This window comes from Falco biarmicus, chromosome Z (genome assembly GCF_023638135.1).
Source record: "Falco biarmicus isolate bFalBia1 chromosome Z, bFalBia1.pri, whole genome shotgun sequence".
NCBI lineage: Eukaryota > Metazoa > Chordata > Aves > Falconiformes > Falconidae > Falco > Falco biarmicus.
The window spans coordinates 23,965,132-23,983,315 of record NC_079311.1 but is presented as its reverse complement, the minus strand read 5'-3'; the positions used below and the strand labels follow the sequence as shown (position 1 = coordinate 23,983,315).

Here is an 18,184-nt window from a genome sequence, read left to right as displayed (position 1 = left end):
GTGATTACTAGGCTCAGAAAGGACTAACCAGTATCGGGACTAACAAGAATCTTCACAGATTAAGAACTATATAGTTAGTTTTTCAGAGGGGCAGAAAATGCAGTATGATGTATGTAAGCAAATGGAATACATTACGTAGTCTTCAATCTTTGATATTCCCATTTTGGATTCTAGAGAATTAACTGTACTTCTCAAGCTTAGTTTTTCACTTAAAGTATGCAGTGTAGCTTTGAAGTAAATAGGATTTCAGTTTCTCTGGCACTTTCTTGGGCATTGATTCTCTGGTATTGTCTTGAAGTACTCATTCCAGACTGCATTGCACTTGCAGCTTCTGAACATGGTTCAAAGCCATAACAGGACCAACCTGATTGGTCTATAAAGCCACATCTCATACTGCAACAACTTGACAGCTGATAATGTAAGTGTTGAGTTAGGTCTGTACTTACTCGTGTATATGCTTATGCTAATGTAAATAATTTTAGGATGGAGAGAGCTGTGCCGTAACAGCTGGAAGCATTTAGGTTTGCTTTTCTGATAGGAGGAACAGCGTTATATATCAGTGATTTATCAGTAAGATACAGAGCAAGATCTAATGCCTAGCTAGGCTCTAAACTAAAGTTTAAGAGTAATGTGATAATTTGTTACAGCTGAGGGAGTATGACTTTAGTCTTTGTGAAATGAAATTGAGTGGATCAAAAAACAGAGGGATGTCAGCTGCTGCCTGTAATTAATAGAAGCTTTGTAACAAAAAATCATACAGCCTGAAACACCCTGAACACTGGCCCACTCTTGTTGAAAATGGTTTACTGTAACAGCTTAAGTGACAGGACCTGTACAGTTAGCCATACTGATGAAGTCAAAGAGGTTTTTGTGTGCTACTGTGCTGAAGGTAGCAGGTAACATAATGTTGCACATCTCCTTAATCATGAAGGTGTTTGAGAGGTTACCTGGTAAAGATCGTTTTTCCTGGGAGTGGAGTATTGCCTTCTGTGACTGAAGAAAGGAGCCATGAGAAAACAGCTAAAATTAAAGTAGTAGTATTTAAGTATCTGCGGTGTCATTGCTCACATGTGTACACAGGCCTGTAGCGCCTTTAATTTTGTCTGGTCCCAGCCACGAGGTATCACAAGCCTGCTTGTTTCATACAAATCAAAGAAAGGATTGCAGGAAGAAGATTTCCTCAGGCATGTAACAATACATGTTTTTAATGAGCTATCTAACTATATGGCCACTTGTGTAAGCATGTAACTCCCTAATTTATGTGAAGTGCCACAGGGAAGGGCATTAATTTGCTTTAGCTGAGAAACCATTGCACTTTTTCAGATGTCCTGCATCCCACACTATTGTGTTGAGATGGAGTGCACTGCCCATAGATATATTCTTGAATACTACATCTGGAGGATTAAAAAGATAAAATTGTGCTGTTTCTGTGAAGCAGCCTTCTATATTAGAGCTGAATTTTTTTAGACAACATGCCCATAGTACCTATTGTCTATATAACCTTTTCTTAAAGTGAAAATACAGACTTGGAACCGCTGAAATACAGCTTGATTTCTGCTGTCTCTTGTATTCAGTGTGCTTCTGTGGGTTTTTAATTGTTACATCCTTATCCTTGGAGAGAGATTGGTTCTGGAAGGAGATTCTAAAATAGTGTCGTAAATTGACTTGTATATTTATCTGTCTTTTGGATTTTTTTCCAACCCATTACTAAACTGATACTTACTGTCCTAATTTGGTGTAGCTATAAGTTTGTACGTATTTGGTCTGATGTCACTAGTACTTGGTAGTTTCTCAACTTTGTATCTCAAAAGCACATGAGAAGTGCACTGCAGATAAGTCTTGAGACCCTTGAAATGATATGCCTATGGCTGCCACCTTAATAAGCAGTCTCTGTGGCATTTAAAAATAGACAAACTGTATTTGCTGTAGTTCTAATCCGTGCAGAACCTAGTTTAATTTTTTTATATAAAGGAAAACACTTTGCTTTTATAGGAATGCAAGAGAGTGTAGTCGTAGACGGCGTGTAGTCCTTGTGTGCTTTTACTGAGAGGAGAACAAGTGATAATCGTCGCAACGGGAGTGGTGCAGGTGCTTGTGAGCTGACTGACCGCTGCAGCGTGTCAAGCGCGGTGCTCCGGCGCTCCGTTACGGAGCGGCGGGTAGTTCCGCATGGAGAAGGGAGTGGTGGCGGCCCTCTCGGTGGCTCAGCCCGCCCGCAGCTGGCACGTCAGCCTGCGTGCGGTGACAGAAATGGTGCTCGGTGTGGTGCGTCATGTGCGCGCAGGAGGTGGTAACGGGTTTCGAACGGCTAGGGCCTTCGGCGGTGTGCGCTGGCGAGGAGGGCCGCGGCGCGGTCCTGCGGGGAGGACGGCGCCGGAGCTTGCCTTGCCTCCTTCCCAGCGGCTTCCCGGCGCAGGCGTGCCCTCTTCCCGGCTCCCAGCCGCGGGCCCCGCCTGCCGCGGGGGGCTGCGGGAGAGCGCCCGGCCCCTCCCCGCGGGCGGCGGTGGGGCGCGGGGCAGCCCGCCGCAGTGACAGCGCCCCGGCGCTGCTCCCAGGCCGCCCCCGGGCCGCGCCGACCCGAGCCGCAGCTCCCGGCCTGGCCGCGGCGCGGCTCCGCCTGCGGCAGCGGGGCGAGGCGGGGTGCAGCTGCTCCCCGCGGAGGGGGCGGGCGCATCCTCCGGCCCACGCCCCCCATTGGCTGCGCCGCCGCGCCGGGCCGCACGTGACCGGCGAGGCAGTATTGGCCGCGGCGCTGGCGCAGCCGGTGGGCGCGGGCGGGGTCGGCCGGGCCGGGTGCTGGCGGCGGGATGGAGGCGCTGCGGCCGCAGCCATGGGGTGAGTGCGGCGGCGGCTCCCCGGGGCCGCCGCGCCCGGTCGGCAGCGGCGGGGGATGCGGGGCGGCGCCCTGCGCCTGTGACAGGGCAGCGGTGGCGCCGCCGGGAATGGAGAAGAAAGCGGCTTTTGTGGCTAAAAAAAATAAAAAAACGACCAAAAAGGGAAAAAAAAAACCCACGGGCTGCCGGAAAGGGCAGCCGGCGCGGAGGGGAGGAAAACCCCGCGCCCGGGGGGCCGGGCGGCCGGGCGCGGCGAGGAGCCTCTGCGGGCGGGACCGAACCCCAGCCCGCCCCGCCGGCGAGAGGCACAAAGCCGCCGCGTAGCCCCGCGGCGTGGGCTCCAGGGGCGGCGGGCAGCCCCTGCCCGGCGAGCAGAGGCGCTGCCCGCGGCCGGCACCGGCTCGGCTTTGTTAGTGACGGGGGCGGCGGGGGCGCCGCTGCCGCAGCGCGCAGCCCGCGCCGGGAAGGGCGAGCGGCGGAGGACGCGGGCGCGGTGGGCGGTGGGCGGCCGGCGGCGAGCGGGCCTGGCGAGCCGCGCTCGGGGGCAGCGCCGCGCGTCCGCTGCGCCCTGGGGTCCGCTGACTTCTTACAAATTTGTTTAACATCACAAAGAGATGCTTGGGTCCACGACTTAACCTGAATGCTGTGGGAAATCTTAATAAATTATGTATGAAGCAGTGGGTCCTTTCTTTCCCTTTGTCAGATATGCAGCTTTTCTTCTAGTAATTAGGTCATTGCCAGCAGAACGCTCCTTGCTTTTGCAAAAACGTGTAGCGATTTTTGGGAGACACGTATGCTGCCAAATTATTTCATCCTTTTCGTTGTTTGGCTCAAGATTTAAAATTCTTCCTGCTGATTTTTGCGGAGGCCCGTGGCTATGAGCTGTAAGGAACATTTTTCATTTGATAGGATTTTCTTCAAGGGATCAGCGGAACCCAGTTTTGACTTGGTTTGGATAGTCACGCACTGAAAGATGCCTTTTAAAGGCGTAGCAAGAAGCATACAGCTTGTTAGTTCACATAGAAGTCTTTTCAGTAAATTACTGTGCATGCAGGAGTAATACAAGCAATATACATCATTTTCAGTCTTTAAATAGTTCTTGCTTCTGCCGTTTGTTCTATTTAAAGTGCTTCTTCATGTTCTTTCTACTGTCTCTTTACTGTTCAGTTCACTTTTCTGTTACTTCTAATGCAGATAATACATTAATGAATATTTTGTCAGAATTACAGTTCTTTCAAAATAACCTGTAAACATATGTACTGAAAGTAGGCTCCTGGAACCAGACTGTTTTTAAGGACACTCAAAGTAGCTGGTAATTTTTTTTTCCTCCTTCTCAGTTCTGTTAAATACAATGATGCGCAAGAAAGGTTTGTTGAAGACAAGTCTAACTTACTGAGCCTAAATTTCTGCTTTATAGTAAACATCCTCTCCAGTCATTTTCTATATATACCATTATTTTTAGAATCATAGATTTCCTGCCTGTTGGCTAGAGAGGCTTTGGATGATACTAAATTTTAAAACATCAGTTGAGGACTTACTGTTTAGAGTAAATGGCTTCAGGAGAAAAATTGGTGATACTAGATGTTTCTCTGGTAACATTGTGAATGTTCATTACAGCTGCTTAAATATTAGAAGATACGGTGGATGCAGAGGTGCTTCCACCATTTTTCTGCAAGGAAAGAGGGTGACAAAAGCACACTAGTGTTTATGATGATTATTAGGATGATGCTTCCTTCAGTGCCTTTTTAGGTCTTAAAAGAAATAGTCTTAGTATTGTTTTGTGTAACAAGCAGAGTAGTTCCTGTAAGAAACTAGTCACACTCTTAAAAATGGCAGGGTGAATAACAGATCAATTTTAAATATTAAATATGCTTTATTTATGAGTGCAGACTTTCCTAAACATCGTCTCTCAAGTGCTATCTTGTTACTTGCCAAAACATTTATACAAAATAGTTGGTTATGATAAATGTTCTAATACATGTTGTGATAGTGTGCTATTAGTATGAATCATCAGCATGGAATAATACAGCGTAAGTTGGAAATGCGTATGGCTAAAATTGATTCCTTTGGTCTCTAAATTCTCATGTTGGATTTCAGTATGTGTCTTAATTCAGTTGGTAAAATGTTTGTCAATGAAATGTCATTATTTTTTTCATCAATATAATGAAATCTGATCTAAAATAGGCTATACTACTTATGATATGCTGTGATAGTAGGTTATTGTCAGTGAAGACAGCATCTCCACTGATGATTTTCCAATATTTGTGCGGGACCTGTGTGGACAGATGCTGATACATTTCCTGCAAGACAAATGGTCTTCTCTTCCCTACAAGTGCTGAAGGGAACCTTGAAGGTGACCCTGATAGGTCACCCAAAATGGGGAAATATTTCTTTATTATAAAACAGTTGTTGTGGGTTTTGTGTTTTGGTTTTTTTTTTTTTTTATTAAAGCTGATGTATTTAATATTAATGGGTTTGGGTTTCATTTGTGTTTTCAGTTAAAATAGGAAAATGAAGACCTGTCTTAAGCTAACTTCTTAATAGCTTAAACTTTCTGGAATTCAATCCTTAAAAGTTTGAGAAATACGAAAGTAAACAAGAGCGAGCCATATGCAGTGAGGGCATACACAATTAGCCATGAATAGCAAAGTTGATCATCACGAAGAATGAGTGTTCAGGCTTGTGAGTCATCCCTGGTCCAATATAAGTTATGATTCAAATGATGTCTGGACTGCTTTGTGTTCAATATAGTATTTAAATGCAAATTATGTGTTGTATTTTCACGTCGTGTTCTGAATGCAGCATGACTAACCAGCTAAGGAACTTCCCAACCCAGAATCATAAAGGAAGAAGTGGGGCTTTTTTTCTGGCAGTGCTATAAAAGCTCAGCTTGACTGTTAATAGCCTGAAATGTATGCCTTCTTGATTTCAATCTTTTTTTTGTATTAATAGAATGTTTTTTTGATTGTTAGCATTCTTCAGTGACATTGTAAACGTGGGGTCATTTCTGTTTCTCACGTACGTGTGCACTTGATCCCCATTGTACTTGACCTGTAATGAGGAATGCAAGCCAGAAGTTCAGACCATCATCTCTTTCCTTCTCCTCATGGTCTTTTAAGGAATGCAGAAAACATGGATCACTTATTTCATCTGCTAACTCAGGTTTTGGTTAGTAAGAACAGCAGCATATGGGTGGTGAGTACAGGCCAAGTATTGAACTTAAGCAGGTATCCTGAAATGTAACAGTGGATTGAAAACTTGCCAAGTTATGAATTTATGGAAGAACAAAACCAAAAAGCGCTTTCCACTCCCTCCAGCTGAAAGGATTTTAGGAGGTCAGGTATAGCAACATCACAGTGTTCTGTCTGCTGTCCACAGAGATAACCTTCATGCAGAAGTGGATAGAAAAACTAAGAAGAAAATCCTCTCAGTGCAGCTGAGGTTTAGAAAAAATTGTGGTCTCCTTTTAAAGGGACTAACCCTTTTCATGCTTTGTCTTAGGGTAACTGATAATAGTAATGGCTCTTCAGCTGGTGCTTGTTTTTTCTGCAAGGCTGAAAAACCCAGGAGTTCAGAGGGTACCTAATCTAGATAGGATCATTTGGTATAGTTTCTTTTGTGTCATTTGTTTTGAAATTTATTAAAACGAATAGTGTTATGTAACTTGCAGTTCACTTTCTGATATCAAAGCCCTTGTTGCTAAAACAAGCTGATGCAGAGCAGTTTTCTGTAATGGCTGTTTTGTACTCCTTCCTGCATCTCATCACCTGAGCATGCTAATATATAATAAAGGAGAACATGAACAGAAGATAACAAATCTGCTGTTGCATTCACAGGCAAGGGCAACTCTCATTTTGTACCAAGTATTTTCTTAGTTCTGCTTAACCACACACAGAGCCTCATGGCACTTTCAGAAGCCTCATTATGTTTGTGTGCCCACTTAGCCCATATGAGGAAAACCCAAGCGAAATAGCCTTCCTTCTGCCTGCTACTGACTAGAAGCTTTGGGGTTTGTTCTTAAATGCGGGTGGGGATAGGAGGATTAAATATGCTGGCAACAAAAGCAGTTTTAATAAACTATGGGTTTATCACTAGGTGGAAATAACATCATTGTTCCGTGTGATGCTGGACAAGGCAGAAATGCAACCTTTATGCTCTGGAAAGAATTGGCATAGTGGGCTTTCATGATGTGAGGCGATGGAGTATTTTTCAGTGAGCAGTAAAGCGTATTGCACTACACCTGTGAAAGATAAATTATTTTAAATCAGTAAGCCTGGAAAACTTGCCCTAAACTGAAATGGCTAGGAGGGCAGTCCCTGGCCCACTGGTACTTCTTTTCAGTAAGTTCTTAAACAAAGCACTTTACTGGTATTTTGCCAGTGTTGAAAAAGGACAAGCCGAAGGATATTTACATATAAACTGTTTAACCTGAAGATGAGCTTCAAACAAAATAATGGAAAATCTGTTACAGGATTCAGTCAACAGAGAAATTGAGTTAATGTAGATTGGCATGGTTCAAAATAAGGGTGGCCAAAAAACCCCCTCACTCTTCTTGTGAGTGTATTGATACAGGTAACTATGAAAATGATCTGTTTAAGGCTCAAGTTAGTAAGTGGAGCTGGCTTACCTTAGAACAGCTGTGCTGGATTTTTTGCCCTTGTCTGTCAGCCTTGCCCCTCTTTTGGAAATAGCTGTGTAACAGCTGCTGGACTGTTGTGGTTAATGGCCAGCATAGTAAATTAAACCAACACCTATTTCAGATTACCTTGCTAGTCAGGCAGTAATCTGCAGTGGTTTTAGACAGCTGCCGCTTGAGCAGCTGAGACCTCCTTTCTTCCCTGGGTGGGGACCATGTGGAGATGGGTAAGGCAGACAGCTGGGGGCAGGCACTGGTACAGTCCTCCCAGCACAACTACTAACTGCTTCCAAGTCAGAACCCCGAGGCCCAGTGCTGCCAAAAAATCTGTTTTAAAATGTATTTAAGGGAAACTAATTGGAAAAATCTCATGACGTTATGGTTTGTTGAGGGTTTTTTTTGGTGAAGTCAGTGTGTTAGGCCCTTGAAACAGTTGTCCATTAGTCACATGGGGATGAATGACAGAATAGTAGAGAATCGTAAGGACAAGTTACTAGGCTCAGCACTGAAGAGTTGAGTAAAATTTGTGGATGTAGAAAGAAATCAGAGTGGATGCCCCTTCTAGCATTACTGAATTACAATCTAGAGTCATGAACTTTAGATACAGTGGTTACAAGTTGTTATATTAAGAAGATAAACTGTTGTTTGAAAAATCTTCAATTACAGAGCACAGGAGCACATCTCTTTACTGGTGGTGATAGTAGGATGCTGAATTCTTTTTGCGTATTAGTTGAACATCTCATTTACTACTCAACAAAGTTCATAATCCAAAATCAGTTACGTGAACAGGAGCCTTCGTTGACATCAGTGGTTTTTTGGATTGGGCCTTATTGAAGAAAGTAGTTTTGCTTTTTTTTTCACTGATTCTGATGTCTAAAGTAGCCTTAAAACTTACTTGCTAACAAAAAAACCCCCAAACCAAACCCAAAAATCACCCTCAGGCAGTTACTGGTGAGTGACAGAATAATTATTCTGTTGATGATTTCTAAAATTGAAACAAATAGGTTGTATTTATCCAAAAATGTTGCCTACATTTACATACTGGCAGTGTGAGATCTCAGTCTCTACTATCAGAAAAATTCGTGGTAGAGTATTATGTCTTAGATTATTCTTAGCCTCTTTTGTGAAAAGACTTAATTGTTTTACAAAATTTGATTTATAAAGATAGGGTTCTCTGTTAACAATGATAGTTTTTATGGATGAAAAAAATAGTAATGGAAGTCTGAAATATTTTCATAAGGAGATTTAATTAATATATCACAAATTGTTGGGGTTCTTAACTAGGCATGTTGAGTATATCTATTTGTTGGTTCCAAAGAAAAAGGATATGATCAATAAAAATTGCAAATTTTCAGAGAATATTGCATTTTTTTTCCTATCTCTTGGGATTTGAGATTAATAAGAGTGCATCTGAATTCCTGATTTCCAAGCAGTTGTTAACTGGTATAGTTTCCTTAATGTAGAAAAATGCATATCTAAATCTTAGCAGTATGTTTGGGTACTGTTAGGCTTCTCATTAATTTTGATTTTAGTGTGTAGAAGAGTTATATCTAGCTTGAAATTATTCTTTGATGTGTATATTCATGCAAAGTGCTGATTCATTAAAGCATGAAATTACTTGTCATAATTTCACCTTACTTTGATAGGAGATGTAGAAGAAACCTCTTAATGATGAGAAATGTGGGTCAGGGAAGTAGGAGACCTAGATTTTTGGTCTTCTTACAATGAGGGAATTAAGTTTCAAAGTTTCTGTATTCAAAGAGGGTTATTTCTTGGAGTAAATCTAGAGAAAGAGCTGTCTCCACTCTTCCCTTTAACTGTGTTTCTTCATCGTTCAGAGTGCAAAAGGGAATTTGACTGAAGCATAATAGTGAACTTTGCAAAGGTGGGCTGTGTTGCATGCATCGCGCGTTTTCTCTTGGTCTGGGTAGAATATGAAACGGGCATTGGAGGCCAGAGTTCTTCCTTTGCCGTTCCCCTTCTCTCCCCTGCATTGTAGCAGTTTTCTAGGGCAAGGGGGAGAAGGCAATTACTGATACAGCTGATTCTGGGTCCAGTAATCTTGAGTGTGTGTGTGTGTGTGTGTGTGCGTGCAGTGGTACAGCTTCAGGCTAGTGGGCCATGTGTAAATTATTTCTTGCTTTCCTTTGGATTAGTCACTTGTCTTCTGAATGCTGTGATATGTGGCTGTGAACCCTGTCTGGCCAAGAGGGTCCAGAGTTTGACTTTTCCCCCAAGGCAAGTGTTTTGATCACTGAGAAGTGTATTGCAGGAAGTGCGTGCAGCAATACAGTCAATTTTTGTTAATGCCAGCAATTCTGTGTTTAAGAAATTTTAAGTAATTTTTTTGTACTGATAGTTTGGAGCATAAATCCAAGGGTTGGTTTTGGGACCTGAACTCTGATCTTATGTGTCTAGTTTGAGGCTATGGGTAAAAAACTGTTTCCAGAAGAGAAGCAGATTTGAATTTTTAGGGTGTTACCTCAGTATACATGGAACAGTGTAAAGGAGCCTTGTGATTGTGCAAACTAAGCGCCTGAGAGGTGTTGCAGTGCTTAGCGTAAGAAAGGCTAAGGTGCTTTGTGGTCATGTGTTACCTATGTCCGTTTCCCCTATTTTAAAGTTAAGTAATGGTGTCTTCTGTGAAATGCTTTGGCATATCCTTATTTCAGCAGAAAAAAATACCAATATCTTGAAAATACAAAAATAAGTACAGTATTATGTTGACATTTAGGAATATAGAATTGATTTGGTTTCTGATCTGCTAAGTCCAGTTCCTTCCTGTGCAGTGATTTAGGCAAGGATGTTGCTAAATTGACAACTTCTAATGGACATTGCCAGGCTGCATTGATAAATAACCAATTTATACCCATTGGTTCTGTGTCAGCGTTATGTTTTAACATAAATATTTTTTTTCTGCGTTGAGTGTTTCCCCCTCCCTAATAATGAAGTATAGCTGTGTTGTTCCAGCCTTTGTTGTGCCAAGACAGTAAAGGCTTGCTTGTCAAGTCTCTTCTCATGTGAGAGACCCTCTAGTCCCCGATCACTTAATGACTTTCTCTGCACCCACTTAAATTAAATTTGCTTTTCTTACCCGTGTCTTTGTAAAATCACTTGATAACACCAGGGACTGTGTTTGCTTTCTTTGTGCCAGTCCTGTGTTGGCAGTGCCCAGGTGCCCTGCAGGCTGGCTGCCAAGAGGCTAGCGTTGCTTCTCCCCACTGCTTCCAGGTGATGAGATTCCTGCATAAGTGACCTTACCTTGTTATGTTATTTAATTCTGCCCTGTTTCTCCTGCTTCATTTCTCAGTTCATCAGATTACTAGCGTATTACGTGTAGTCCTCTGACCTTGTGAACCCTCTTGAATTTATGGGAGTAAGTTTTGATGCAACTCCTTGTGCCAAGGTCGGTAATGAAACATGTAAAAATACCTGTTGCAGACTGGTTTTGGGGGAACTTGCTAGTAACCTGCCTCCAGCCCAACAATTTGGCTTTCAGCACTGCCCAGCATTGCATTGTCTTTGAACTGCTCCTTACCCATGTACAGTTTTTCTGCTCATGTCTGTTATAACTGTGACTGGTTGTACACACGGCACAGTATTGAATGCCTTGGTGTGGTTAAAGTAGGTGAGATCCATTATTTCTAAAAAGTAGTTAACTATTCTCAAATACATGGTAGTCCTTCCTTTACAGGCAGGAAGAAAGAGAAGTATCTCGGAGGGCCAGGGAGATAGGTATACATCTGCATGCCATGCCCCCAAGAAGTCCCAGATGCCTCAGCCAGTGCAGGGGCAGGCATCACTGGAAGCAGATGCCTAGGTGGCACGTCACTGTTGTGAAAATGACTGCCTTCAGTCCAGCTTTCAGTGTGGATGTACTGTGACTGCAAAGACACTTTGCCCAGACCTTGCCATCCTCCTGAAAGATACCACGTATGCACCCTCCAGGAGGTTCTCTTTAAAATTCTTGCCTTATCCTGAGGTGCTGATGTGAATGTTCTGTAGCAGACGGCAGCTGCCAGGCATTGCTGTGATTCCTGCTGGCGCAGGCGCCTCAGGAGCCAGCAGAGCTGCAGTCGGGCAGCGTGGTTCCTGCCACATGCCAAACTGGAGGAGTGGGTTTCTTTCTGCGGTAGTGTCACTTATTGCTCATTTGGGCATCTATTTAACAAAAAAATAAGGTGTTTTGGATTGCCTGGCTTGTGGTAATCAACTAACTTTTTTTTTTTTTTACTGAAAACCCACAAAGTTTGACATTTGAATAAATCAGGAAATGAATCCTAGTCATAGGCAGAAAGATTGCTGTCTCTTAGTGGTGATGTCCCGCTTCTGTGTTATGAAAATAAAATACACAAAGGAGGCTTAGGAACTTAGATCAGGAGTGGGAGAAGACAAACCAAACCGCCCCTTCAGAAACTCACTCCTTACTCATTTAACATAAGCACATTTAAGCTTATTTTGCATTTAAAATTTCAGAGCTATGCAGTTCCTGGTTTTCTGCTGTAGCTTCTCCCCGTGTTCCGTTTTCTTCATTTTCTTTGTTGTGTGTATATATCTTGTTCATGTGGATAATTGTTCTAAATTCCAGATCTGTAAGTAAAAATTCCTTAGCGTGGACAGGAAAAGGAAAAACTTGGTATTTTATCATTACTTGTCCTTTCACACTAATAATGAATTAAAATAATGGGAGAAAAAAGTATGCTAGCTGGAATCAAAATGCATGTCAAATACATAGTACACAACAACTTCTGTAAATCAGGTAAATACATGTGTGATGTACTTGATTCAAGACCAACATATTCAATCAACATTACAATACAGTACTAATTTATGACAACTAATGTGAAAATGTTTCCATTTCTATCTGTGTTTCCTTGGGCTTGTGCAGAATTGTCCATGCAGTGTAGATTCTGAACAGAACAGTGAACTACAGCTGTTGGTTTTGTTAATAAGAATGGAAATTGATGCTTACTTAATAAAAACATACATGAAATGGAACAGAAGCAGTCTGCCTGAAATTATTTTTTTGTTAATTGTTGTTACAACTCTCTTTGACAGCTCTCCACCTTTTACATGAAACAGCCTGATGGTAAAAGCACAGAATTCACAGAACAGAGTAGGTGTTTCAGACTGCCTTCATTTCTCTAAAAATGAGGTCTTCAGAAAAGCATGACCAGATTTTGAAAAATAAAGTTGTTAGGGTTTTTTTTCTTCAGCCTATTAGTAGTGTCATGGAAATTACAGTTCCCTAAGTGGCAGGCTTCTTTCTTCTCCCATCTTGGAAGATGACAGGTGCTTAGGGCATGAGGACTTGCTTCTTGAAAAGGAAATAAACAAGTCATATCAAATGCTCTATAGATTGTGTTATTGTTTCTGTCTTCATTTAGAAAGATTGAACAGTTTTCAAAATCTGTATTGGGAAACAAAAACCTTTTTTAATCACTTTACCTGTTTTTTAGTAGGCTGGGTAATTCAATTAAGGTTGTCTGGAAGAGGGAAGTTGATTTCGTGGGGAGTTACACGAGCAGTAAAGTCAAAGGCTTAGCGAGAGGATACACAGAAAATGCTAAATAAGAGCTTTTAATTGTTTCATATTTTCCAAAGTACTGCAGCAACAATGAAAAGGCATGTTGTCCCATAAGCTTTTAAATTTTTTCCCCTTTGAGTTATAGGCCATATACTTAGGAAACTCCTGTAACGAGGTTGGAAGGGTAACTTGTACGTAGATGAAGTGCTAGGCTTCCTTTTATTCTCTTGAATGGTGGTGAATAAGGAACTTATTCACAGCTTTAACTGTGAAGAGCTTCAAACACGATTAGCCATATTTTGGTTAACCTATGTTGTTAGATCAACAACTTTAATGGTTTTTTGTTTGGAAAGTGGGAAACAATTTTAATTTATAATTTAAATTGGAGTATTTGTTTCTTTCTTCTTTGTAATGACTGAATAATTGTGATGGTGTCCTAGGTCTGTGTTACCGATTACCCAAAATAATAGTGGGTATCTTGGTATCAAGAATAGCCTTCTATCTTTTTGTTCTGCTGTGCAATGTGATCAATTCTTGTGTTGGAATTTTGTAAGTGTATTTGTTTTAATCTTTATGGCTTGGAGGGTATTTTTACAAAAGTTTCAATTACTACTACATTTGATGCTTTTTTCTGGTAAAATTCCTCAGTATTCACTGTTTGCCTTTCATACAACATATCCTTTAGTGTATGCTATGCCTAGGAATTTTGAACATCTGTGACTATCTTTCATTTCATAAAATAAGTAGGCAGTCAGCATCTTTTACATATGGTTGATGGCGCTTGTTGTCTATCAAAAATGATTAAATGTGGTTATTATCTGTGTAGTTTCTCTGTGTTAGAATTGAAACGCAAATAATAAAGATGTTTTTGTATGATGCTGTTTTCTTTCATGTATTCTGCCTTCCCCTCATACCTAATGCAGTTGTTAATGAACTTCTTTCATTTATTTAATCATGTGTATCCAATGGAAGCCCTCTGAAAAAAGTCTTTGAACTAGCATTAGTGCTAGGTATTAATAGTTTGGTTTAATGGATTTAAATTGAATGTTTAGAAAGTTGAATGGTAAATGGGAGGGAGTTTGTTCTATGGTTAGATAACTTTGTGGGTTTTTTTTCTAAAATGTGTAAATCTAATATTTTCTCTTACTTTTTTAAGGGCTGAGGGTAGCCCAGGATGGCTGCAGCTTCATATGATCAGTTGTTAAAGCAAGTTGAGGCATTAAAGATGGAGAACTCCAATCTTCGGCAAGAACTAGAGGATAACTCAAATCACCTAACAAAACTGGAAACTGAGGCGTCTAATATGAAGGTATTGCAAGCTCTGTGTCTTTGCGCATCAGCATTTCTGTTACTGCCTTTTGCATTGTAGGCTGGTAGTTGCTCTACATGTTTTGTGTGCTTTTAGAGTCCTACAGAAGTCCTTTTCCAGTCTGGGTAAAGAAAACTACCAAAGCTGCTTAGTGAAGGATTATTTTTTTAAAATTTGAAAACAAAAAAAGTTTTGAAATATATCTAGAAACAGCTTCCAGTTTTCACAGCTTCCTCTCTGGTGTGTCAGGGTAGGCACTACAATTCTAGCACAGCTGTACTTACCAGGAGGAAGTCCAGTCTGCTGGCATAGTTTAACAAAGCAAGTATTGTTCAGCTCTTGAAAACATGGGAGACACTGGAGATTTTTAGTGTGTTAAGGTAAGTTTAAAAATTTTGGGGGTTACTGCAATTAAACATCCGAGAAATAAAAGCTCATCTTAAAATAAGACCACAAGTTCTCCAGCCTCTCCCAAAGCCTAGATTCACGCTTAGTAATTTCCATGAGATCTGTCCATCTGGTGTCTGTTGGCTAGGTGCAGGACTCCAGAGCCACCTATCCAAGAGGAATACTAGGCTCAGCTGGAATTTAGATGGATTTTGACCAGTAGGAAGATACATACACAGCTGCATCCATGTGATCCATGACACTAAACGAGGCGGAATTTCACAAGTGTTATAGCTGCATTAATGTAGTGCTCTTCCTAACCTGACAAATCCTGCTGCCTTTTGCTAACAGCCAGCAAAACCAGGCTGCTTTTGGTACCTCAGTTAATACGGCTCAGAATTGGTTGGTATCTCTGCATATACCCCTGTACAGGGCAGGCATGTTCTAAATATTAAACAACATTTGTATGTCCATCTCCTCGCTTCCTCATCTTCATATCACGGACTTACTGTTCCTTTATAACTGATCTTTATTTTTTTAATACGGTAATTTGATGAATGTGGCAATTAAAAATACTTTGAACTTAACTTTCTTTTCCTCCAGCATGTAAATTGTGACCTGTATATTTACTGTAAGAAAATTTTCTTGTGTTCTGAAGCACTGCCCCTAGTTACAACACTTGAAAGAAGCACAATTTTTTCAGATATTTATGATACTTGCACCGCACTCTAAAATGAAAACTGTTCTCCTGCCTGAATTGAAATGAAATTATAGTCCTTTACACCAACTACTCAAAACAGTGGTTGGCATTAGCAGCTGTGGGGAAAAATCAGTGTTTGCTCAGTTATGTATCTGAAAGCTAGTTCTGTCATTTATAGTGTTTTTCTTAATGTTATAACAAAATTGTAACTCCCCTGTCATTGCAGTCAAAAGTAAGAGAGGGAAGAACAGGAGAGTGATCTTCCTCATTGTTTGAAAAAGGAAGAGCGAAAATGTCTTTTTTTTCCCCCCCTTTGTCCTCATACAGTTTGTGGGGTTTTTTTTAAGCTTTTGTGCAGATAATTAAATTTCCACTGACCTAGAGACAGACCAGCTGTATAAGCTGGTCTCTAGGGCATTAATTTGTGATGTGGAACAGCTTTCTGTCCTTACTTCAAGCCTGGCAGACCAACAAATGGAAAGTGGCTCTATCACACTCCACAGAGGACTGCTTATGAACACATGCAGAGTAGATGTTGCATTTTTTTCTCTCCCAAAATGCCATTCTAGATCTAAGGAGTTCATGCTAGAAAACCTCCAACTCAAGTATCAAACTGGATATATTTATTTTCATTGTAGGGGATAGATGGGGAGGAGGTTGTTCAGATTAATTTGATACATAAAATCTTTTTTTCCATGTTCTCTCCATCAATCCTAATCAGCTGTAGTCCTAAGGAGTGCTTGCTTCTGCACCTGAACCAAGAAACAGTTTCTTTTCTGCCTTTGTTTCAGATGTGTTTGAAAAGGGTTGAAAGCTTTGACTTGACTCTTAACCTGAAGGATGGTATGGGAATGGTACTGATTTGGAGTCTGTGAGTGAAGCTTGATGGGGATCACTGCAGGATTCTCTTTAGTCAGAGATAATTTTAGTTTTGCAAGCTTTTGGAGAAAGTATGTGGTGGTTTTTTTCCATTGACAGAAACTGCATGATTTGGATGGTTCCAGTGCCATAATTAGGGATAATTACAAGAAAAGTAATAAGAACTAGAACAGTGGAGGTTGAAAGCCCACTACCATATATACACAGTTAAAACTGCAAATATTTTGGAAAAAATGATCCTTTGGGAGCACATAAGTGTGACAGAGCCTTAGCAGCCCCTCCTACCAAGTAAAATCCCACATGTTAGTGGGGGAAGGGGAGTGGCAGTGGGGAAAACAAGGTGTGGTTCTGTGGCAAACATAACTGTTACTTGCACCATGGGTTTTGATCTGTGGGCTGATGCAGAAGCATCTCCCAGTAATTTTTTTGACTGTTTGCTTGTGTCTTCTCTTTTGCCTTACATTCTTTAATCAGTTGTGAAAGGCAGTATTTTAGAAGGGGATTTTTAAAGACAGTATTGTATCATTAAAGAAATTGATTTTGGCAGTAGTAGTGTTAAAATGTTGTGTACGTGTGCCTCGTCTTTTATAATCGTTCCATTTCAGAAATGTAAGGTAATCGTACTGGAATTAAAAGCTTAACATGGGCTCATCTTGCACATGTATTTATCATAAACTACTACTGACCTATATAAGAGCAGTGTCTGAGTGCTTTGTGTTTAAAGTGAAATTGCATATTTAAGAGTGAAAACTCTCCATTTGCTGACCAGAAAACAACATGATAGGTAAACAAAGATAAATGGGATAATGGGGGTGCCAAAATGATTAGTAAAACAAAGTCCACTTTATTTTTTAATTTGTGTTGTCCTAGGGATTAACTGTTCAAACAAAAGAAATCCCTCATGGCTAACTTGGGAAATTCAGTTGTTACTGTTGGCTTACTGTCAGATGAAATACACAAGTTCAGTATGATAAAATTTTCTCTCTAAAATCAAAAAATATGCTGTTTGGTCAATGAAATAATGATGTTGGCCCATGAAGAAAAATGATTTCAGTATCTAGATGTAGAATGTAACAGTAACTGTATCAAACACACACTATGGGCAAATTTAGAAAAAGTAAACATGGCTTTATTAAATTAAAAACTGGTAAAATTCATGAAGGGACAAAAAGCAATCCAACATCAGCTATACTGCATTGTGCATGTGAATTTAGGAAGCTTTGTCAGACTCTCCTGCCTGGTTCTTGTAAAAGACAAGTATTTTTCTGTTAAGGATGGCTTTTTTTGTTGTTGTCATAGCTAACTCATATCGGCATTTTTCCCCATATAAAATTTTGGGGGAAATAGGTATATGTAACTTAACTTCAAGTCCTCATGTAGCGAAAGAATAATGTCATGCTTGATATCCACACTTGTTCTCTTGAGTTTTTTGGATTTTACAGTGAGTAATGGGTGTTACCTTGTGTGAGAAAGCCATCTTTATATGTGATCCTCTGTGGGCAGAACATTCTCTTTCATCTTTATTTGGACAAAATGTTCTCTCTTTCATCTTTATATAGTATACTTAAAATTACTTTCTATGTATGATTTTCCGGGTTATTTAATATCCTCTGTATTTTGTCCACATGTATCAATAGTAAAATAGGAAGACTCAGAGGAACTTAAGTTTCTTAAATTATTCTGAGTTTTTGTAACCAGCTAAATATACACTGTCAAGAAACAAGGCAATGGTTAAACTCTTGTTCTCAGAAAATCATGAGCTGCTTAATTCATGGAGATGTTTACATTTTTTTTGTTTTGTGGAGGGTGGGGTTTGGGCATATTATATAAAAACCTCATATAAAGGTTTTAGTTTTAATAATCTTCTGTGGGTGTATTTGGTGGTTGGTTTGTTTGTTACAAGGAATTCAGG

At 40.7% G+C, this 18,184-nt stretch overlaps 1 protein-coding gene across 2 annotated transcripts in view; it reads left to right on the top strand.

Annotated features, from left to right (window-relative positions):
* Nucleotides 1-18,184, top strand: part of APC (APC regulator of WNT signaling pathway) — a 102,887-nt gene that overhangs the window by 20,947 nt on the left and 63,756 nt on the right. For both annotated transcript variants that reach the window (XM_056323799.1, XM_056323798.1), the window contains exon 2: nucleotides 14,154-14,306. In XM_056323799.1, the coding sequence (XP_056179774.1) occupies nucleotides 14,172-14,306 (135 nt within the window). In that variant the 5' untranslated portion in view covers nucleotides 14,154-14,171. The remainder of the gene's footprint in view (nucleotides 1-14,153; nucleotides 14,307-18,184) is intronic.